At 36.2% G+C, this 24,529-nt stretch overlaps 1 protein-coding gene across 1 annotated transcript in view; it reads left to right on the top strand.

Annotated features, from left to right (window-relative positions):
• Window positions 1–24,529, top strand: part of TTC29 (tetratricopeptide repeat domain 29) — a 240,110-nt gene that overhangs the window by 157,454 nt on the left and 58,127 nt on the right. Inside the window, exon 9 of the mRNA XM_028125309.2 lies at window positions 528–756. Within this exon, the coding sequence (XP_027981110.2) occupies window positions 528–756 (229 nt within the window). The remainder of the gene's footprint in view (window positions 1–527; window positions 757–24,529) is intronic.

Below are 24,529 nucleotides of genomic sequence, written 5' to 3' on the forward strand. Positions count from 1 at the left end.
CATGGGGGAAACAAGAGCGATAACCAAATCAGCAGATAAATACATCTATTTTCAGTGGCCACTGATTAAACAGATTGGCTGAAAATGATCTCTTGCTGTGACTAAAAACAACAACTAGTTAAAAATGCTGTATTAGGTAAATCCAGTGCTACAAGTAGGAAAATTACATCCAAATCAATGTGAATTAGGTCACTCTTTCCCAGACTTCTTTTTGCTACCATGTATCAGGTTGAACTATCTGAAAATGCTTAACATTTGACCATTTTTAATCCAAAAATACCTTGTTTCATATAATTCAATTTAGTAGATAAAACTTTTTTAGTATCCTAGCTTCAAGATATTGTATGGTTAGTAATCACAACTTTTTAAAAGAATCTTATTCTAATAGAGACCCTGCCAGCCATCTTTCTTCTAGAAGATGAATGCTATAACTATCGAAAGGTAAATGTGGTGCATACCAAGGTGAGCAGATATGTGGAAGGATAGAACCAAAAATTAAGAAAAAATTATTTCTCTTACATTTTTAGGGATACTACAACAAAGCTTCGCAATACTTTCAGCAAGCTTTTGACACAACACCAGAGCTAACAAACTTGCGTGAAATGGATGAAATGAAAGTTCATTATGGAATAGCAAAAGCTCATCAGATAATGCTGACCGTTAATAATTACATCGAGTCTGAAGATCTCACCAGCCTTGACTACCTGCTGTCATGGAAGGAGAATAGAGGCAGCATTGTATGTGATCCAACTATTGGTAAGACTTTGGTTTTTGAAAACACTTTAGTTTTTGTGTCATTCTTAATGGCTGCATGAATGATTTTGATTTTATTGGTAATTTTAATTTTATTTATTCTTTACTACATAAATATTGGATGTGCCTTCATGTTGTATTGTATCTTTGATGATAAGGAAAACATAAAATGTGGTAATGATTAGTTGAACTTGACAAATCACCATCCTCATGTTTTTTTTCAGTTGCCTTAAATATTCAGCAACATGCACTGATCAGCTAGCTGTAAGGAATGTGAGATAAGTTTATGGGTTTTTAAAAAAATGTTCAGTGTTGTACCTTATTGACAAGAACAAGTCACAGATGCTAGTTCACAGATGCTAATTAGTATTATACTCTTACTTTGCTGATGGTAGTAAATTTTCCTACTACTTGATCAATTCAAGTTAGAATATTTAGAAAAATGTAATATTAATGTAATATTAATTTCTCTTAACTCCACTTCTTTTCTTATATACCTTTTCTTGTGATAAGTAGTCAAAATAGTCAATTAAAAACAAATAACTAGAGGTGATGTGAGGGTCACTTTTATGTGTCAACTTGACTAGGCTCCAGTCGTCAGTTAAGAACTTTAGAATAGGATTTTTAAAATTTTTTACAATACTGCCTATGACAGACCCTTGGGTTGCATAATTGTTGGTAAATCAAACTTTTTAAAGCAAAATATTTTAGGGATGTTTGGAGATAGCGCAAATGGAATCATGGGTAAAATTCTGTTATGTAAAGAAGCATCTCCTGCTTGGAACTCTTTTTTTTTCCCCCTTAGATCACTTAGAGGAAACAATAAAGCTCTTTGGCTTTTATTTTCTCCATAGAATAAATAGTAAATAACAGTAAATTGGGCACAAAGGAATTTTATTGCTTCTTTTACATTAGTAGAATACCACTTCTCAGTGTCTGTCCTCTAGTTATGAAATAAGTAAAGGTCTCATTCCAAATATATGTACAAGATAAAGTCTTAAAAAAATAGATGGCGTGTTGAATTTCAATGTGCTCAAGTGCCCGACAAATATTTACAGGTAACTATTAACTAACCACTCTTAGATAATATTTTGCTCACTTCAGGATGTTGTGTTGTCATATATTTGAGAGCTTGTTCTGTAGTTTTGAGTTATCTTCCTTTACTCCCTCATGTTGTCTGCCCAGGAGATAAAGCAGAGGAAATACGACCCATCTATCTATTACATTACTTCTTCTGATAAAAGGTTTGATAGAGAATAAGTTGGGCTACTCACTTTTTCAGATTTACCTGGATAAGCTCTAACCATCACCCTAATCACCATGAAAAAAAATACTCCTCAAAACTAGAGAAGCTAGTTTTTTCTATTTGCTGCAATCCTGTTTGGTGTTTTTCAAAAATTTCCTTTGTTTTTCTTCACTCTACAAAGCTATTTATTTTTCTATTCTTTTAACATTTTTCCTCATTTTTGGTGAGGGTGTTTTGTGTTCCGAAGGGCTTAGGAGCAAAGCAAAACAATGCATTTCAAAATATTATTCAGACAGTAAAAACTCAGCTATTCATATGGTGGAGAAGATTAAATTCTCTGAAATGCTATAAAGGTACACCCCCTTCCTGATTCATTTGACCGAGATTAGAAATATATACATGGATGAGCTATGTCGTTATAACAATGAAGAAGAATAATCTTTCAGATTCAAATATAAATGAGAAGTTAGTTCTTCTACTACCAGCATGTTTAACATTTTTAGTGGTAGTTGTTCTATTTGGAAATAAGACCTGTAGGACATTATCAAACATACTTGCTTGTTTACATGGACCTATTTTAGTTCAAAACACACCAAAATGTGCTTTTTAAATGTTTCAAAGTGTTTCTTAAACTACAACTCTTTATTATTCTATCTTTGCTCTCCTTCAAAACCTTCACTGGATCCCTACTGCCTACAGATTATGTACAAACTTCTTAATGTTTTTTGACCACCTCCCTTCCCCTGGCTACGCCCTAGCACCCCAGATACACACAACATACACTAATATCACCTTACTTCCAACTCCGGTCCCGTCCAGGGAAATCTTACTGGTCTTGCAAGGTCCTTCTCAAATGTTGAAATCCTCCCTGATCCCCCTCTTACTTGACTGTTGTCTCTTCTCTGTTCCCACATTGAATGTCATTCATTTCTCTCCAAGAACTTTTCACTGGTCATTTTCTACATCCTATCATGGCTATTTCTGTAATTGCCTTATCTGCCCAGTGAGAGTATGTGTCTTGAAAACAGATTCTGATTTTTGGTGTTTCCTGCAAAAGAAGGCACATGCCTAACATCTGCTAAGTACCAAGTAAATATTCGTCAAATTAAATAGAATTCAAAATGAGTATGTACGTCCTAGCCATGAGTAAGTTTGCACTAACCACTTTTTAAAACAGGATTCATAGTTCCATGCCTCCTTGGAAAAACAACAACAACAAAACAACTATGATCCAAAACTGTGTTTTGATTACCATGCGGTTATCACACGAATGCAGGAAAACACCAAGTGTGATGGTGACAAAATGAAGAAATGCAGAAATATTACTTGGAAATCTGAGCAGCTTTTAGGTTTTCAAATTTTGCCTTTCTTCTCTGAAGAGGAATCTTTAATCTTGCCATTGAGGGGTCCCATGTATTCCCCCAAAAAAAAGCATATCAAAAATTTGAAAGCTACATTATAAAAGCTGTGCAGTTATCTTCACCTCTGAGACTCACATCCTCCAAACAAATCATTAGCTAACAGAGCAGGCAATATTCTTTTAAGCAGAGGAGCATGGCCCCCTAAGGGAATAGAGCAGTGAGAGCACTCAGGTCTCTAGATAAAATGGAACAGTGATTCACCAGCAATCATCTTTCCTCTTTGTACCTTTCAGAGGGAACACAGCAAATATAGGAACTTTCTTTTTTTTTAATTTTTTAAAAGATTTTATTTATTTATTAGAGAGAGAGCGAGAGAGAAACAGCATGAGAGGGGAGAGGGTCAGAGGGAGAAGCAGGCTCCCCGCTGAGCCGGGAGCCCGATGTGGGACTCGATCCCAGGACTCCGGGATCATGACCTGAGCCTAAAGCAGTCGCTTAACCAACTGAGCCACCCAGGCGCCCCAATATAGGAACTTTCATACCATTCTAATACTCTCAGATATGGTTGGAATGATTTCATATTCCTCCTTTCCTTTCCAATAGTAAATGAAGAGTAGATTCTCCTCCCAAATTTAGGAATTTAGGAGGAATTCAAATTTATTGCAGTTCAAGAAAATTATTCAAGCCTGAAGCAACAGAAATTGGTTGGCTCTTGAAGGATTAAGGGCCTATGAATTTCTGCTGAGTTCTCCAGAAGAGAGTTTATTTTTTCTGCTAGAACTATTATGTCTCCAATCATGAAATTTATTTATTTCTGAATGAAAAGCTAATTCATCTTGCCTTATGGAGATTATAGACCCAGATGTGGAACAGTGACAGAGAGGCAAAGCTTTTCTTGTGCAACGTAAGAGAACTGTTAACTTAGAAATGTAATTACAGCCATTTCAGTGCCAACGTGGTTAACCACTTCATTGATAATATCAGTAACATGGTTTTAAGGCACATTCTTATTGTAGCCAAATGTAAATTATATCAGAGAAATAGGATGCATATCCTGAGTATGGAAATAGATGAATAAATACACTGGCTCGTCAGTAAAGACACTGTTTTCTACAAAATGACATGCCAAGGTTTCCTTGAGTACCAGAAATACCACTCTCGTTTTATGTATCATTTAATACTCTTTTTTTTTTTAAAGATTTTATTTATTTGTCAGAGAGAGAGAGAGAGAGCAAGCACAAGCAGGGGGAGTGGCAGGCAGAGGCAGAGGGAGAAGCAGGCTTCCCACTGAGCAGGGAGCCCGATGTGGGGCTCGATCCCAGGACCCCGGGATCATGACGTGAGCCGAAGGCAGATGCCTAACCAACTGAGCCACTCAGGCATCCCGAATCATTTAATATTCTTAAAAGAAAACAATCAAGACCACGAATTTGTCTCTCCACCCTTGGTTTGTGTGGGTTTAATGTCGAGTCATCGGTTCAGTGTGGAGCCACGTTTTCCCACCCTGTTCTTTGCTTGTATTTTTTATTCATGACCTCAGCCCTTTTAATGAATGTGAAAAATCCACATTCATGAGTGAGCCTCATGTTCTATTATACTTTGATCAGCTACTTCAGTTAAAAAACTCTAACAATGAGGAGAAAGTTCTGAAATTAACTCCAGTGTTAGCCCTCCTGTGTTAAAACCAGCAAGCAGGTTTTATAGCGTCTTATTGTCACAGAGCTAACCTCTGTCTCTAATAATGTGTTCAAAAACATGACACATAAAAAGAAGATTCTGGTGAAAAATCTGACTGAATCAAAGCTCACCCTACTGGCATTTTGGGTAACTGAGGGAGGGTGTTATGCAAAAGTCCAGTGACCTGGGTTCTAATACCATATTGAGCCCTAATTAGCTTTGTGACTTTGGGCAAAGATTTCAGTTCAAGTCTCTCTATCTGAGGTTCAAAACAGATCATTAATAAGATTTCTCTGGAACTGACAACGGTTCCTCAGTAGGAGCATCTTCTAAATAAATATGGTATTTTGTAGTCCTTAAGAGTTCAATCTAGATTTTCAGGAGCATTTTATTTATTGTTTTTCCCCCCAAATACTTTGTTTCCACAAAAGGGAATTTTATTATGGTTCTTATTATTATTACTATTTTAACATATCAAACAGCTGCAAAATGCCAGATATAAATATTTGATCTTTCTGCTAGAATTTATAATAAAGGAGTTTCTAGCTATCTGCTGTCATATGCGGTTTGACCTGTGCCTGGCGGGCATTGTTGAAGTTGCTAAACCTAGTGCACTATTTCATCTGCAGACTTCAATCCCTCCTCCTGTTTTCAACCCTGTGTTATGCTTCCCCTCAGCATTTCCTCAACCCCTACCTTTTCCCCACTGTTCCTGGGGCCTCTGATTCAAGAAGATGCCTTGTCCTCTATTTATTACTACCCCTTCTTCGTGCAGTTGTGTTTATATCTGTCTCTGCCTTCCTCAGTCGGGTACCACTCATACAGCCTCTTTCTGTCTTCTGAAAATGAGTTAAAATCTTCTTGAACTTTTTTGAGTTTTATGGAATCATGAAATTATTGAGCTGTGTGGTAACAAAGAAATAACTTGGTCCACATTTTTTTTTTATTTTCAAATGCCCTCAGGTCCAGGAACATGCAGTTATGCAAAAATCTGAAAGACAAAATAGAACTATAATCTAGTTTTCTAGAATTCTAGTTCAGGGATTCTCTCCATGTGTTGCACTTTTTTACAATAACACTTTATATTTAGTAGAAGCCACGTCAAACATTTTAAAAGATTACAATTTAATTAAAATCTGGATAAAAATATTCATGGTGCAAAGAAACAAGTGTGACTCTATTTCTGGCCAAGATGGAGTAACAGGGAAAAGATTTACCCACCTGTGTTAAAAAACTATATATATATATATATATATATATATATAAAACAAATGTTTGCAGAGATTGGACAACAGGCAACGCAGGTCAGTGATCCTTGAGAAAGATTATGAACACTAGAAATCAATCTGATTAAACTGATTCACACCATATAATGAATGACTCAAAGTGCTTTAACCTACTCAGAGCGATTAAGATTTTTTTAAACATTGGAAGATTACCTATTGCCAGAATTTAGGACATTTGTAATATAGTGTATTGAGAAAATCGTTCGGGCAGTGTGGGACAAAATAATTGTGGATAATGAGGCCAACACATGGACCCGTCTTCTAAAGTCTGGGAACCTGCCCTAAATTTGACTTCTCTAAGTTCTTCCTGAATTTCAAAGCTTTCCTTTCTTCAATATAAATCTGTACATTTTTCAAAAAGCTTATTAGAACTTTTAGATGACAGATCACTATCCCCTTAAAGAATCCGATTAAAGCTAAGGTTTCTCTCCTCTTTTCAGAAAAGCCAACAATTACTGTGTGTAATTTTCAGAGGGTTCAGTAACCATTGCTCAAGGGGGTAGAAATTACAAGTGCTTACCAGTATCTGGTTCTTTACTCTTTTGGGCACACAGAAGACTGCATTTTTTCATCTCCTGGCAGCGAGGCAGGGCTCTGTGACTAGTCCTGGTCAATAGTCAGAAGTTACTTCAGGATGTAAGCATGGGAGAGCCTGCCCGAGATCCTCCAGCTGATTCTCTCCCTGCTGCAGTGATCATAGTGGAAGCATTATTAAAAATTACAGGGCAACAAGATGGATGCAGTAAATCTCTACATGTGGAACATTTGTCCTGGAATGCTATTCAGACCTGCAGCAGACTTTGTGTGAACACAGAATCATCCTTTATTGTGGTGGACCACAGAGATTTGCAGAGTTGTTTATTGGTACAACTTCATTTAGCCTGCCCTAACTCTGCGAGCTTCAGGATTCTCCGTGACGGCCCCTGGATAGCAGCAGCGGGAGCTCCAGGGAGAGAACTGGGATAGCCATTTCTCTGTAGGATAGTTTATAAATTGTGTGTTTATAGGTTGTGAGTCTGCTTGTGACTTTTTTCTAAGGCAGAGATTCTTAAAATCCTTTTTATTTCCATTTCTAGTCACAGAAAACAAGTTTGATAAGACAAATGGGAGTGACACATTAAAATATATTCTTTATAGATTGCATGCTCTTGTCAAAAACCTTAAGAAAGACATGCATCTTTTCGCTAATCTCATTAAATCATGATAGATTATCAAAGTATACTTCTAATAAATTTTAAGAAAGAGCTTAAGAACTCAATGGCTTCTGCAACTGATAATAAAATAATTCCCAAGATGAAACATGCTGAAGAAGACAAAATCAATAGTTAATTGTAGCCAAATTTTTAAATAAAAAAGACTGCAGAGTTTGAGCCCGATTTTCAAATTTCTTCCTCCACAAACTAATGCTTACTTCATTGGGAAATAATAATGTAGCTCTAGATCCCTTGGGTTGAAAGATCTTTTTTTTTTTTTCCTTTTTCCTTTTTTTCCCTTCTGAGAGCCTCCTTCTCTATCTGCAGCCTTGGTTCAATAAAAGAGAATTCTTGATTGCTCAAACAAAAACTATACTTCTTTTAGATTCTGCTCACAGTTCTTGGTAGCTGATGGTGTTACCAGTTTTAACTTCCCAAGGTACACTGAACTCACCACTTCCAAGAAAAATGTAACTTGGTTTTTCTAATCTGGTTTTGTTTCAATTTCATCTCTAATTGCTGTTTTGGACAGCTTATGAAAAGTTTTGTGGGTTTTTTTGTTTTTTTGTTTTTGTTTGTTTTTTTTTTTTTTTTGGTTAAACCACAGCAAAACCAGACTAAATCCCTGAGCTGTACCAGCACAAGGCTAGGGTTTGAAGTTCTGAGAGAATTCCATTGTCACCCATTTATATTTCTCTCATTCCCAGTGAGGGGTCTCAGCCCTGCTTCCATCTATGTCCTTTTGCTTGTGATCATTTATTCCAAATACTGTGCCAATTTAGGTTAAACATTTCCCTACCATTGCTAGAATTTGGGGGCAAAAAAAATCTTCTCAGACATGTACTTAAGCCTCCTCTAGTAAAGCTCTATTGGGATAATTCAGGTGATCCTTAATCCATACGATTTCTTCTGAAAAAAAGTGACATTAATATTTAAAACATGAACATATTGAAGGAACATATTTTGTTAACTTCTAATTTTTCCTATGTTTCCCTGATTTGGGGTACTGTGTGGGAGTTTTTCTAATTATTTCTCACCTTTGTTTTCTTATTATTATGAATTTTTATTTTTTCAACCACACTTCAATCAAAAATTATATCCATGGTCCCAGGACTCACTTTCCTTTAAATTCTTTTATTCTGCCCTCCCTATATTTTTAATTCCCAGATAAGAGTGAATTTTTTATAGTCTAGGTTCTTTAGCATAATTAATAAAAAAATAAATACTTTTCATGACAAATATTCTTTTAGAAATTAGAAATTATTTATAATGCCTTTTCATAATGATTGACTTAACTAACAGAGCATGGATGTATATTTCACTTCTCATGGGTGATGTCTACCTCCCTGGGATGGGAACAACATGCTCAGTGTGGGAAATGTTGAGCAAGAATCTAATCAGAAGAAATGCTAGCATATTTCTTAATTTTAATGTCAGTCCATACTGACCAGTGTCTTGACCTTCCTGAAATGAATCCTTGAAATACTGCAAACGTACCTGAAAACATTTACTTTCTGAATCCTCTGACCTACTGTCACAATGAAATAAATATTAAAAGCACTGACCAATATTCACCATCTCCAAGTCCTTTATCACTACAGTATGCTCAGATATTTTCTTCCTTTCATTTTATTCTAACCTGCAATCAAAAAATCTGAGCAAATAGATGTTCTCTCATCGTGCCCTTAAGGTAATCAAAGTTGGACTTTGTCAAACCAATAGGGAAAACTAAAGTTAGCTCATTTAAGTGTGATGCCTCTAAGGGCTTGCCTTTATTGACTTCTAACATGGAATCAGGTACCCAAAATGAGAAAAAGACTGGTTAATGTTTGCCTTTAGTGAGATAAGTCTGATTTCTCCATATGAAGACTATGTGTTCCATTGTATCAGCAGTTAATAAAGTGTAATTTGCACCTTTATCAAAGGAAATTTAGTTCAACACTTTCAGAGGTCTTCTAGTCTTGTTTATTAGTTGAGCTCCTGATAAGGGATACACAGTTTTCCTCAAATCTCCACATTTTCAACCCAGATATTAAAATAACAATGGGGGAAAAAGCAATGGAGAAGTATGAAATAAAATGAAACTTCAAAATCAGTAGTCAGGAAGTCAATTGGTGAGAAAAGCTGGGAGACTTTAGATCAAATGACCATCATAAAATTGGGGGGTTAATATTTTTTACTGTTCAGATTTATTAGGCCTAAGTTTTTACCTTTACCCACTAACCAATCTATGAAAAGAAGGAAATCAGCTATACCAGAGGAAGCTATTATGTCCAACCTTCAGCTATTAATTCAAGTTAAAAAAACAAAATTAATAAACATAAAAAATTCATTGTGTCGAATACAACATAAGCAAAAGAAACATTTTTCTTAGAACTCCTAATAGGGACAGATGAACAGACTTCTGTTGTGATTTGATTATAGGAATTCTTTCTAAAAATATGGATGTCCACATAACTATATTAACTATAGCTCATCTGAATGGATTCACTTGTTTATTCACCTTCATCCAAGGCTTTACAGTGTAATTTTATTTGGAGATTTATATGATGAAATGTGAACATAGTATATTCCTTAGTAATTTGATTGGCAGGAAATAGAGAACAAAACACATGCACAGCTTTTTAATAATTTATAATTACTTACATGAATCTACTAAGTTTAGGCACACAATTATATGACTAATTATGTTGAAAATCCAAGTGGATGCTTAAATAGATGACCATGCCCTGAGGCCTTTCCAGTTGTTTCTGCTGTCTCATTTAAGCATGAAAATGTTATTAAGCATTCCTGGCTAAAAATTTTCAAGCATGTGCAAGTGTAATTGCATAGATAATTATGCATAATACTGTCACTTTCTATATCTAACATAGGAATTTTCCTTTTTAAAAAAAATAGATCGGCTTTTGTACTGAGTAGCTTTCTCTGTACATGCCAAGAAAAATATAATTTGTAAAAGATAGGTGGACCAAAACCTATCTACTGCTCTTTCTTCAGGATCTCTTTTTGACTCTCTTTAGCACATTGATTTGAAGTAAAACAGAAAGATCAAGCCTTATATTAAAATTAAAGCAAATTTTAAATACCTACACATGCAGTGATCTCTATTCACAAATAGATCTAACTGAAGTGTAATTCAATAACTAGATACCCGTAAATATTTATACAAACTTGGTAACAGGGATACTATTCTATGAATACAAATGTACATGGCAAGTCTTTCAGCCTTGCATGTTCTAAAGCCAATGTCCAGGAAAAAAAGATAACTAGCACATACACGTTGGCAAGTTAATTTCTCGTCACGAGAACTATTAAGGAAGCTTTACAATACAGAATGCTGCCTGACGCCACGCCTTGCCGGGTTGGATTCTGCGCAGCCCCCCTTAACAAGCCACAGCTCCTGAAGCCAAGTTTGGTGTGCATGCAGCTGATTGGTGGGGCCTGGCTCACATGACACTGCCCAGCTGCAAGGGAAGCTGGGAAAGTGAGTACGAGCTGACTTCTCAGTGCCCGGACTGAGAACAGGTTTCCGTTGAAATTTATAAAGCAGAGAATTTCTTAAACATTGGAAAGGTTTAGATGCTGGGCGGCAATCACTAGAAGTAGTGCTAAGAGGTATGAAGAAAAAAGTAAAGCGGGTAAGAGGACAGTGATTGGGCGAGAGGGGTGCTGTTTTAAACAGAAGTTTCAGAGAAGCCCCTCAAAAGAGGCGTGGTTTGCAGAGAAACCTGATTGAAATGACAGAGCAAGACGTGTGACTATCTAGGAGGGCCTGGAGAAGACATCCAGGTGACAAGAAGAAGACCAGTATGGTGGGAGCAAATTGAGTGAGGAGGAGAGAGGGAAGAATTGAGTTTCAAGCAGCCCCTAGTTAATTTAGGCTCTTAGGTCATAGTGATGACTTTGGATTTTATTCCAGCTGTGATAGAAAATTATCCCTGAGTTCTGAGGCTAGGACTCTGACTGACTACGTTGTAAAGTAGTGGCCTTTTTGACGAAAACCTACAATAAGAAATATATTTTGCCTTGTGACATAGAATATGTATTTGAATCTAGAGTTTCACAAAACAATACTTAAGACATATGAAGCTCTTGGGGATTTCTCTTTTGTAGTTTAGCTTAGTCTATTTCATGTTTTCATGATTTTTAAAGCAATTATAAATAGAAGATTCTTATGAGGAAAAAATGACATTGAAATTAAAATTGTTCTATTTGTTGCATTTTCTATTATGATGCAAATATTTTAAAATACCCTGTGGAAAACTAAACCTCACAATAAGCCTTAGGCAGTTTCTCAAGGGTGCAACTCAAGGACCACTTGCCCTGATTGGTGGTGGGAGGAGTTGTTATAAATGCATCTTCCAGGCCTTACCACAGACTTATGAATCTCCAGTGCAGGGGCTTGAGAATCTGCCTTTGACAAGCTCACCAGGTGATTCTTATGTGTGAGCACTGCTCTAAAGGTTTTTCAGTTTTTAAGGTGAAATTAATGCCAGGTTAGCTTTTCTGCATGAATATGTGATATTTCACGCATGTATGTAAGCCCACTGAGTGGGTCTTCAGATAACATTTCTCAGCAGAATTCTGCATTCACATATGAAATATGAAAAGCACTTTAAATCAGTACACCTGTTCCTTTCACAAGCTTTAGGTATGTATTTTGAAATCAAGCGAACCTGGAACTCTTCCTCTGTAATCCCAATTGATATTTGTTACTTCACATCATTTATCAGAAATAATCATCTTTTTCTCTGCTCAGTTACCATTCCCGTCTCCTCCTTAAATGTTTCGAAAATTGCACTTTCCCAAGAAGCCTCGCTACCCATGTTGAAATGTGGTTAAATAGCACCTATTCACAACGCTCCAATTCTAAGTGGCATATAAGGGCATCATTTTTCACTAGGTTTGCACATCATTGATTTTCACTAAACATCATCCTCCACTGTGGCATGCGAGGAATTTCTCATCATGTCCTTCTGTTTTTTGATGCATTCTGGATACAACAGGTTAGATGACATCTCTTTAAAAAGGTTTTCAAAGTTTCATTAAAGTGTGTGGGAAATTTTCCTTTCCTCGGTTCTAAAGTGAAATAGGAAGCCCGCTAAGCAGCTATAGTATGGATCACACGCATACAAAATCAGGCTTCAGTCTGGCCCATTTGCTGTTGGTAAAGAACTGGGCTTAAGACCTGTTGTTATAAAGTCACTTCGTAAAATGTTTTCCATTTCCGTATTCACTTTTGCTGTGGACGGAACAATGCTCCCCATCCCAATATCAGTGGTGTCCCTGTAGCAAAGCCTGTCACCTGGACATTATCCTCCTCCCTGAGCCAAAGTGAAATATCCTGACTTCTATGTCTGTACGTCAAAGGAATTGCCTCCCATCGACTCAGCTTCAAAAACAAAAAAGGGACAGAATCCTTCTGTGTTCATGGGGAAACATGGGGTTAAAGTGGACTGTATTTCAGGAAGTGTTCAGTTGACTTGCTATGTGGTGAGAGACTGCAGTCCTAGCTAATGACTTGTAGGGACGGAATCCTCAGGTCTCTCAGGTGGTTTCAGTCGATCAGTTTCAACAGAATGATGAAAAGGTTGAGATAAAATAAACTGACAGTTGCTACTCATCGTAGGCAGCAAGCTGTACCCAGGCAGCTGAGACCCTGGGAGCCCTCTTTCTTAAACAAAGGCTTTCACTGCAGTGAGCAATGAACTCCAAATAAAAAAAAAAAAAAAATGGGGGCAGATTGGCAGCTGGTGACCGACAGGAGGAGGGAAAGGAGGGAAACTGGGAAACACAGCAATTGTTGGCTAATTAGAAGCCATTCCCACCTACTTAATACCAACCCATTAAGCAGAAAACACTTTTCATCTTTCTCTCCTGCTACACATGACATTATACTCCAATCACCACCCTCCCACTGGCTGCCTCAGTACCCACAAATGAATATACTGCAAGTTTAAGAATGCAGTAATTGATTTGGGACAGTGAAACTGCACTTTCACAGTATATTTTCTGAAGATACTAATGCAGTGTTTATGATGCTTAGGTAAAATAATTATATCTGTAAACTGACAGCTGTCAAAAATTGAAAAACATAAGAGAAAACCTAAGCATGGTGGATGTATTTGAGTCTTAATAGCAAACAATCATGGAAATCAATTTCCCCCCCTTTGGGGAGAACAGCTCAAATATTTGGCTTAATAAATTCGCTATCACTACCACCATTTCAACCCTCTACACACACACACACACACACACACACTCTCTCTCTCTCTCTCTCACAAAATTTATAGGATGACATATGAGAAATATAATAGGTGTGCATAAAATTATCTTGCATTATGTTTGAGCATGATTTTTATAGGATTCTTTCATTGGTCCCACTTTTAAGCTTATGGGAATTTATCCCAACAACTCAGACTACTGGAAATTTATCCTAATGTGGTAAGATAATTCTCATGTACCATTACCTTCATATTATTTTGAACAATTTTCTGTCTTCTCTTTATAAGGGACTTCGATGGCTCTCAGAAACATTATGCAACACAGCTCTCATAAACATAAATAATATTTAAATAAAAACCACATATCTAAAATGTGATTTTTCCTTGTTTTAGTTATGTGACTCTTACAGTTGTTTTTTTTTTTCTCTGAACCTAAATATCAGCTCCTAAATTTTATACAGATTTTCTCACTGGTATTCAGTCACTTCTTTCAATTCCTATACACTGTTTCTGGGACATTGATCACAATGTTAGCCAAATAGTTACAGATGTTATAGTAGTAGGCTATAGAAAGGAAAACAGATTGTTCCCCTATGCTATGTCAAAATAGAAAAACAAATAGGATTTCAAAATGAAACTAAGGTTTAATTCATTGTACCGAAGGTGGTGATATGAGACTGCCTTGGGATTTTTTTTATTATTATTATTACTGCCTTGGGATTTCTGAATAGGACTTCAGTGGGGAGAATTTAGTAGAAATTTTGCTGGTCCAAAGAGCAGAGCATGGTGCTGGGGTTTTCTATGTGCCTAAAACATTAAATGAGGTGAGATTGAAATAATCTTTCTATTAAGTATAAGTAGAATGGATTAAGCTTTACAAGTTGATTCAAATATGTTATTTTAAAGCACATATTTCAAACACAGCTTTGATTATTACCAAAGTGTTACCTGGTACTGTCAGACTATTATAGCAGAAGAAACACCGACCACCCTGCATTATACCATACACATACCCATAAGGTGAGAGGCGACTTCTAAAGATAGCACACTGGAGGAAGAAGGAGAGGGAGAGTCTTCTTGCTTTAAAATTCTGACCTGATTCCAAAACACAGTCCCACTCATCGGTTTTATTTCTCAGAAGAATTGAAGCTACTGACACCAAGCTTTATAAATAACTATTAGGAACATTCTTTCAGTCTCCCCAGCCAACCAAATTTACTATTTCAGTGGGAGTATGTGTGTATTGTCATATCTACCATTAGTAAAATGGAAATAATATCAAAAGTGTTAACATTACCTTAAGATCTTTAAGACATATTAGCAGAAATGTTAATAGAAATTAGCAAGTCTTTTATTATTAAACTGTAGTTTTGATTTTGAAATCAGACAGTTTAAGAAGCATGTGAAAGCACTGAGGGCAATTTGTCAAATTATAATGAAGAAGAATTAGTTGGAAAATGTGACACCTGAGTAAAGGTTGAGACTCGTTTTCACAGTGGGGAAAGGTTATTTAATGACTTAATCACTGTCTTCAACTAGGTGGCATTAAGAAAAGGATACTTTAACGACTGTCCTCCATCTTCTTGGAGGACGGAACAAAAGAAAATGGATTTACTGTTTGAGAGTAAAAGAAATACCTTGCTTAACTGTTAGTCAAACTTTGGTGACATCAAGAAACCAAACATTTACTTTGCTGCTATTGCTTGAGGCAATTGCAACCTACTTTATAGAAGAGTATTTTACCCCTCAATAAGTGTATTAAAAACAAAGCAGCATGTTATAAACAGACACAGTGAAAACATCAATAAACAATAGCTGAAAATAAAAAAGATACACACACACACACACACACACACACACACACACACACACACACAACCACTCATATAAGCACTCAGCAGTCTGAGGCCATTTTATGTGGGAACAAGAGATCTTATAAACTCAACGGCCTTTAACTATATCATATAATTAATTTTTCTTTTGGTGACCCTCAGCCACCAAGAAAAGATTAAATTACATTCATTTTTAGTCTGTTTAGAAATGCAGAGGAATTTTCAGGAAATTTTCTTTAGCAGAACTCTAGTGATATAAAAGACTCCCAAGATTTTTACTTCAGCTTCTCATTTTACAGATGAAGAAACTTCAATTCATAGGAGATGAAATGTCCTACCCCAGGCCAGACAGAGTAAGTGGCAGGATGAGAACTTAAATGCATATCTATAATGAGCACATCTCACCCTCCTTCCATTTTACTGTACTACCTGTAATCATTCCACTATTTTTTATTTTGTTTTCAATTTTGGTCCTTTAGTGGAGTAAATTTAAGTTGCTTAAAAAGTTTACCCTCTACCATCCAAAAAGATGTTGAAAAAATGAGGGGATATTATATTCAATCATGAATTCAAGCTACTGAGTTAATTTTTCAATCGATTTCACAAGTCTTTAGGTAGCTTAGGAATAGAAATGAGTCTAGCTGGCTAGTTAAAAATGCCATTTGAGAGTAAGGTCCTAGGTTAATTGCTCTTATATTTTCATTAACTGTGGATCCCTTTTTATCTTGAAAGAGTAATTAAGATATTTGTAAAATGTGTCCTGCTGTATCCTAAAACAAATGGTATTATTTAGCACAAATAGAAAAGACAAATATCAGAGACATTACTATAATTCTAAAAATAAGAAGCTGCTCCTTACCACTTTAGAGGGGAAGCAGTCAGTGCTCTATCTTCTCTTGGGATTCAGCTCCTTTCTCAGTTGAGAAACACCAAAAATGTCATGAACAGTTGAAACCAATGACTCTACTAATGCACCTTTTAAATGACTACCTTTTTCCAGAACAGATAGTGAGGTCATGTTAAGGCATAGCAGATTATTTTTAACTTATATTTTGCAATAAAACCCCTTCCTATGGTGCCTCAAATAAAAGTGTTAATGGGTGAGTGTTTACCATCTTCCTTCATTCTCTTACATGCTCAGTTTCCCTCCTCCTCCTCCTCCAACCCAAAGGAAAAGGATTTTCATTAGCTGAGGGAAAGGCTAAGTTGTTTTGCATAGAGGCTAAGTCACTCATAAGAGAAGGAAGAAGGTGAATGGTCTAGAGACTAAGATGCTGATCCAGAGAGAGAGGAGACAAAGTTGGTGTGATGGAGTCGTGGGGCGGTGTGGAGAGAGTAAAGGAACAGTGCAAGAAAGGAAATGGGAGACAATGATGTGGTGTGTTGGACTATGAATGAATCTCTGTAAATGATACCTGAAAAATGCAAGAATTTGAATTATACTTCAACTGCTTTTGTTGTTTGGACTCCTTTTCCCCTCCTGGGACAAAATCATGGAACTGGACCACACAGGTTTCCAGGTTTATAAAGTCTTTTCAGGTTATCTGTTTCAATTCAAAACTTTTTTCTTTTTTTTTCTCTCTCTCTCTTTTTTCTGATGTTAACTTGGATACCAATGGTGATTAAAACTTGGATCAATTTAAATAAGACAAAGTCCCTTTCCTTCAGGCTTCTGTATTCTATAGTAAATAGTCATTCATAGCGAAGTAATAATTACAAAATAAATTGATTTGGATTTGTCATTTTCTGTTCTCCTAGACATTTCCCTGGTATTATCGGGTTGTGTTAAAAACAACAAAATATATCAGTGAGATCATAAACAAACTGAGGGTTCTAGAGGGGAGGGGGATGGGGGGAATGGGTCAGCCTGGTGATGGGTATTAAAGAGGGCACATATTGAATGGAGCACTGGGTGTTATACGCAAACAATGAATCATGGAACACTGCATCAAAAACTAATGATGTAATGTATGTGATAACATAACATAATAAAACAAATAAATTAAACAAACAAACAAACAAACAAAAAACTAACAAAACACTATGATGGATAGCGTTTTATATCATAGAATAGATTACATTGACATAAGAAAAAGGCTTTCAGGAGGGGGTATTGGTTAGCCCAGTGATGGGTATTAAGGAGGGCACCACTGGGTGTTATGCGAAAACAATGGATCGTGGATCACCACATCAAAAACTAATGATCTATTGTATGGTGACTAACATAACATAATAAAATTTAAAAAAAAGAGAAAAAAGCTTTCATCATCAGTCACTATCATTTCTTACTAAACAAAACAATGAGTTGATTGCTGCAGCCAGTGTGGTATTCCCTAATTTATTTCTCTGTACACTTCTCTAACACAGTAACCTCAGAAAACTAGTTACATTATAAATATTTTACTTCTTAAGTAACTCTATAGGAATGTAATTAACAATCATTTTATCTTGGTATTTATTTTACTTGCTCCCTTCTTTTGATAATTAATGCACTTTCAATAATCCATTAATTTTAAATAGGATTTCCCGTATGAATGGCCAAGACAAAATATTTAATATCTATAAAATAATGAACTAAATATTCTAAAGTGGTCGCTTTCTGCACAAAGGTGGCAGGGAAAGGACTAGTAGGAGACAAAATAAGACTACTGTGTAAAAGAAGTGAAGAAATGTGCTACAAAGCAGTAGAAGTTTCAGTGTTTTCTGTGTGTATTAAATCAGAACTTCAGAAATTAACTTGTAGAAGTAAAAATAAAGATGTAGAATTTTCAGTTGACAGTTGCACCACAGATTTTCTTTTGAATAAGCGTTTTACATCTAAAAAGATGTCATTGTAGGTACCATGTGTTACTGGCTAAATAGCATGTTTAATAGCTGTTTCTGTTTTGTCTTTTATTTTATTTGCTTCCTAGTAGCAATTGGTCTGGAAATTTGCTTGTGGTTATCATTTTAGTTTTTTGTTTATTAAAAAAATTAAAAGTCAAGATTTTCTCATAGCTATCAGAATTCTCATTTAGCTTACCATTGAATTTCTTCTGTCGAATTTATCTAATAACCTATACATGTATAAAAAGACCTGTAGAGAGGCACAGCCTGTACGCAGCTAGGTGGATTTCATTTTCTAAAGATACCAAAGTGAAAACATTTCAAAATACTACTGTGATAAAATTTCATTTTCTGGTATCCTATACCAGAGTTGAATAATTTGAGATAATGCAGTATTGGAGTAACACGTTAGTGAACCTTGCTTGTAATGAAGTCCTACCAAACCTCCAATATAGTGAATGGGTTTTATATAATGTTTGCTTTTATTGAATAAATCTTTCATAATATAGTCCTTACATTAACTTAATACTGTGCCAAGCAAACTTTACAGTCTACCAATGTGTCATATACATTTCAAGATTTTAGTCTTAAACTATAAAATTACATGTGTTTTCAACCATCATTTGTTTAGAGATGCTGGAGTTCAGCCATATTTTTTACTGTGCCTTCAAAATCTCAGTGTTAAAGGAAAGGAATCTTCTGTTCAGAGCTTGATTCTTTCAATCCCTTTTCTTGAGGTTAAAATGAAAGTTAACTCATTTCAATATGATGTAATCTCTAGGGGGTTTTTTGGATATATATTTTTTGATTTGGAAAGATATCAAGCCCTCTAATACTGGATTATCTGACCTAGCAATTTTTCTACTCACATCTGGTTATATATTTCATTGTATTCCACGTTTTGTTCCAGACAATTTTTGTCGAGTGTATTTCTGAATATATGTTATTATTTCAAGAAGGGGAGGATGTATTTTTATTTTTTTATTTTTTAAGGTTTTATTTATTTATTTGACACACAGAGAGAGAGCACAAGCAGGGGGGAGCGACAGGCAGAGGGAGAGGGAGAAGCAGGCTCCCCGTAGAGCAGGCGGAGCCCGATGTGGGGCTCTCGAATCATGACCTCGGATCATGACCTGAGCTGAAGGCAGTCGCTTATCCAACTGAGCCATCCAGGCACCCGAGGATGTATTTTTATAACAAAGTATGTCTGCTGCCATTTTCTTTTTTTATAAGCCATTACCTTTCTTGCATACTTTATATTGCACGTGCACGTCTAACTAGTAAATTACACAAAGTTTATCCGACTATCATAATCCTCAAATCCAAGATTGTCAGGATATTTTGTTTGTGAGACTCATGCAAATCTATAAAGTCCAGTTCCACAGGATGCAATCAAAAGAGGTTATTTATAATGAGACACTGGATTCTAATACAGGCCCAGCCGTTTATTATCGATCTTCCATTTTGTAATTTGTTACATGAGGAAATCATTTCAACTTTACAGAACTATTGAAAGAATTGAGTGTGAAAAACCTGGTGCAGTGAGATATACACATATATTTAATATATAAGATATTAAATAAATATTTAGTTCAGCATTTTAAGAGGTGGACTCCAGAAAAGGCAAATCTAGAGCTATGAGAAAACTCAGACAGTAGAAGCAGAAACTATCCCAAGAAAGAGCACTTAGTCCTAGAGAGAAATTCCTACAGATACTGCCCACTATGTACGTGCCTGAATGTCTCATCTTATTTGCCCAAATGGGACCCACGATCCCTGGAAGAGAGCTACAAACTGCTGACCTCAACAGATTGCACAATAGAACATGCTTCTTATTTTTGCTCTTACTAAACAGTTTAAGCAATTTAAGCAATAAGAATGTGTCTTTATAATGCAGAAAATTAAGGTCCCCATACCATCTACACATACACACCAAGTTTAGAAAGGTTCATTCAGAAAATTATTCATTTGACCATGCTATACCCATTAAGATTCCTAACCCTGTGTATTACTGAGATGACTGAGACATTGTGGTCTCCACCCATGCATTGTGACTGAAAGTACTTTTTTTTTTCATTCATTCCACAAAGATTTATTGAGCACCAGCCATGTGCTAGGGAGACTTTTCTAGGTGCAGGGGTTACAGTGTTGAAAAATTCAATGAATTTGAACACACAGCAAATAAAGAAATAGAGAAGATCCTTTCAGAGAGTAGCAGTTGTTCTGCAGAAATGAAAGCAGGGTGTGAGATGGGGAGAAGTCATGGAGAGCAGGGAGTTACTTTGGCTACAGTGACAGAGCAGAGAAGACCTCTTCCAAGAAGGTGGCTCGGAGTGGAGCCCCAAGTGGCAAGAAGTGGGGAGGCCCTCAAAGCTCTGGGGGAATTTGGGTCTGGGGTACAAGTCTTAGTACAACTCAGATGCTCTTCTAGCCGAGAACTTGGCAAGAGCAGAGTCATACTGCTGCAGCACCAGTAAGTATTTCTAAGGTGATCCCACATAGAGCTGGTGTCTCTGCTTGGGGCGGCAGACCTGGGAGAGGTGGCCCACGGGACCACAGCATGAGGGCCCTCACTGGCATAGGGACCTGGCCCAGGAGTGAGGCACTGTGAGCAGAACATGGACAGGTTGTTGAGGATGCTCATGTGGCCCAGTGAGAAGCAGCCATGGTTTAGCTGGGTTCTTCAGGGGCCACCATAGGAGCCCTACAAGACCATCTTTTTGTCTACTCTGTATGGGTGGTGAAGTAGGGGTGGGGTGGGTTGTCCCAGCCCATGAGGCAAGGTTTCCCTTTGTTGCTTCACAATGGATTCCTGAAAAGTACTTTTAAAGACTATTCTGCAAAGTGGGGTGCCTGGGTGGCTCAGTTAATTAAGCATCTGCCTTCAGCTTCATGATCCCAGGGTCTTGGGATAGAGCCCCATGTCACGCCCCATGTCGAGCTCCCTGCTCAGTGGGGAACCTGCTTCTCCCTCTCCCTCTGCTGTTTACCCCACTCATGCTCACTCTCTCTTTCTCTCTCTCAAGTAAATAAATAAAATCTTTAAAAAAAAAAGAATATTCCATAAAGTTTAATTTGGCGGAAGCAGGTCAATTTTAGCAAATCTGGAAATTTTATCTCTCTAGAATTGCCCTTTCACAACTAAATTCAATTAAAATATTGTGAAAGTTCTACTACAAAGCATACTGTCACATTTATTTTAAATGGGAGGATTTTAGAAGGAAGTGGATAACTTTGTTATAAACATTTTATCTCCCATACTGAAATTTGATATACATTTAAATGTTCTTTGCTTTCTCTTAAAGCTAAAATTTTGAGTTAGAATTGTGTTTACTATCCTCGACACTTCAAAGAAAAGTAAAAATATATATAATACTTTCAAATAGTAAAATATTCCAATTTTTTAGAAACTCTACAGGTCTAGAATCCCAAGTAGCTATAAATGTCATTACTAAGATGAGGTGGGGGTGAAATATAACATCTTATCCACCAAAAAGATTATTTGAATGTAGTGTTGAATTTAAGATTCACTTTCTAGCTTCAGCTATCTAGTTATAAGAGGCTCTAAAAGCAGTGGAAATAGCGGGGGATTCCATTCTACATGAAAACCTATAAATTCAATCTTATTTTGACTAGCTTCCAAGGTAGTCTTCCATTAAGAGGAGATTCAGAACCAATGTAAAGGAAGTAAAATGAACCCTTGGCAGTTTCACCAATAGTTGAGAGCCAATGACTGGGGGATAAAATGTAGTGATGCCCAGGCTCAGCCAGATAAAACCAAATCTAATCCAATTCTAATCTGTTCTAAAATCCCAGACTATAATGGCTGTCATGACAAAAAATTAAAACAGAGAATCATACTATCTATTACTTTTATTTTAACACATTTAGTTAATTAAGTCAGTATTTTAATTGCTAATAGATATCAAGCATTATATAATGTTTACCAATGAAAGTAGCTTAAGAATGTACCACATATTTTGCTTGTATTCAATTTATAATACTATTTCAAAGCTTTTTCTAAGCTACAGTGAATTCCTTTAAAAATGTATTGCTCCTATTTGTTTATGATATCAAACCATACCTAAACACTGGGATTGCTAAAAATTGGGAAAATTTGGAAATTTATTGGAAGGAATCAAATTATAAAGGAAATGCTATCAATTATAACCAGGGATATTTCACTGAAGTTGGCAATAAATGATTATTATAAAATCTTTTTCAAAAGCTCTCACACAGTAATTCTGGGATGAGACATTTATTTTATTCTTGTATTTACACTTTATCTTCACAAGGATTCTAACCAGGTTATATTGAGACCCAAATATACTTCAGACTTAAGTTCCTCCTCTCATTGTTCAAGGTTGTTGCTGCCCAGCCTGTAAATTTTAGAACAGCATTTTGAAACTATTTTTTACAAAGTCATTCTTTGTTGTCCATCATTTCTAGTAACAAACTCAATGTATAGTCTATTTATTTTCTGATGTAGAAATGGGTACTCACACATGTACAGATGGAAACATGGAGTAAGGATTGTGCCTGGATGTGGATATGGTTGTTGCTGTTGGGTGTGTGTACCTGTGCAGCTGCTTTTCTGCAACAGGGAATCTGTAAGAACCTCAACGTGCAGAATACAGAAAGCAAAGTGGAAAAGAGATTTTTCAACTTAATTTCCACTGAAAGTAAATCAAATAAAAAGAAAGAGCAAATGGCATACTGTAGTTCTGTCCCTCTCTGAAACTTGAGATATATATTTTTTGTACAGAACCAGCATGTGATAAATTACGTTTGAAGATGAATAGAGAAATTAAGGATGATTCCTAAATTGTTGGCTTGAGCAACTAGGTGGAGATGTTTTTGACTGGGAAAAATCAAGGGTTCTCTTTGGGATGTGTTATGTTTTAGATATTTAAGATGTTATTAGACAGATTCTCAACCACAGACTTCAAGCAGGGGCTGGATATGTAAGTTTGGAGCTCAGAGGGGAAGACGGGGCTACAGACACAGATTTGAGAGTCATAGCTTATGGATAGCATTTGAAGTGGTGGTACTTCACAAAATAGCTTTGAGAGAGCATAAAGAGAAAAGGGAAAAATGGCTGAAGTCTGAGACCAAGCTCATTCTATAAGTGAAGGTTGGGTTCTAGAGCAGCAGCTAACAGTGGAGAGGAGAAAAAAGCACAGATGACTATATATCCATGAAACATTTTACTCCCATTGAAATGCGGAACAAAATTTTTAAAGACCTTAAAATGAATGACTAAGCTGGCAAAAAAAAAAAAGTAAGGAAAATACCTAGGGGACTAAAATATAACATGCTTTTTTATGTTTGAGAAACAGCAAAGAAGTCATTTTGGCTTTAAGAGAAGTGAGCAGGAAGACAAGTGATAGGATATGAGGTCCCAGAATTCACGGCTGGGGTAAGATGAGATGATCCAATAGAAATGGAAGAAATTATGGTGAAAACAGGGAGACATGTTGGAGTGATATTCTTGTTTAGGCAAAAAGGAATGAAATCTACTACACAAATAGTAGGGATGGACTTTGATGGCAGCATGGACACATCTCCATTGAAACAAGAGTGTGGGCACACAGCAAGTTACATGAGTAGATGCGCTGGAAGTTTATCAAAGTTATCTTTTAATTGCTCCAGTTTTCTTAATGAAATAAGAAATATCATTACAATCTAGAGATCAGATTGGGAGGTTTAAGAGAAAAAAGAAGGTATGAAATTATTTTCTTGAAGAATGAAAGAATATGAAAACTAGGTCAATACATGATTATTCCAAGGCAAATCTAGTGGACCACATGAGGTTAATGTTCATGAATATAAAGACCAGTCAGCCTTTTTGGGGTTTTCTCAAACCAAGTTAAGAGTTTCATTCTCTGGTACAGGGTGCCAAGTATGAAAGAAGTTGGACTTACCTAGGGTTGAGTTTACCAAGTAAGTACACAAAATTTTTTTTTAAAGTCAAGGGAAAAAATTAAAGGTGTATGCCAAGGACGAATTAATATGATAAATAATAAAAATATTTTTAAAACTGCAATAGAGGAGCACCTGGGTGGCCCAGTTGGTTAAGCGTCCGACTCTTGGTTTCAGCTCAGATCATGATCTCATGGGTTGTGGGATCG

Source organism: Eumetopias jubatus, unplaced genomic scaffold, assembly GCF_037043125.1.
Source record: "Eumetopias jubatus isolate StellerSeaLion01/CBP00866 unplaced genomic scaffold, mEumJub1_p1.0 scaffold_2, whole genome shotgun sequence".
NCBI lineage: Eukaryota > Metazoa > Chordata > Mammalia > Carnivora > Otariidae > Eumetopias > Eumetopias jubatus.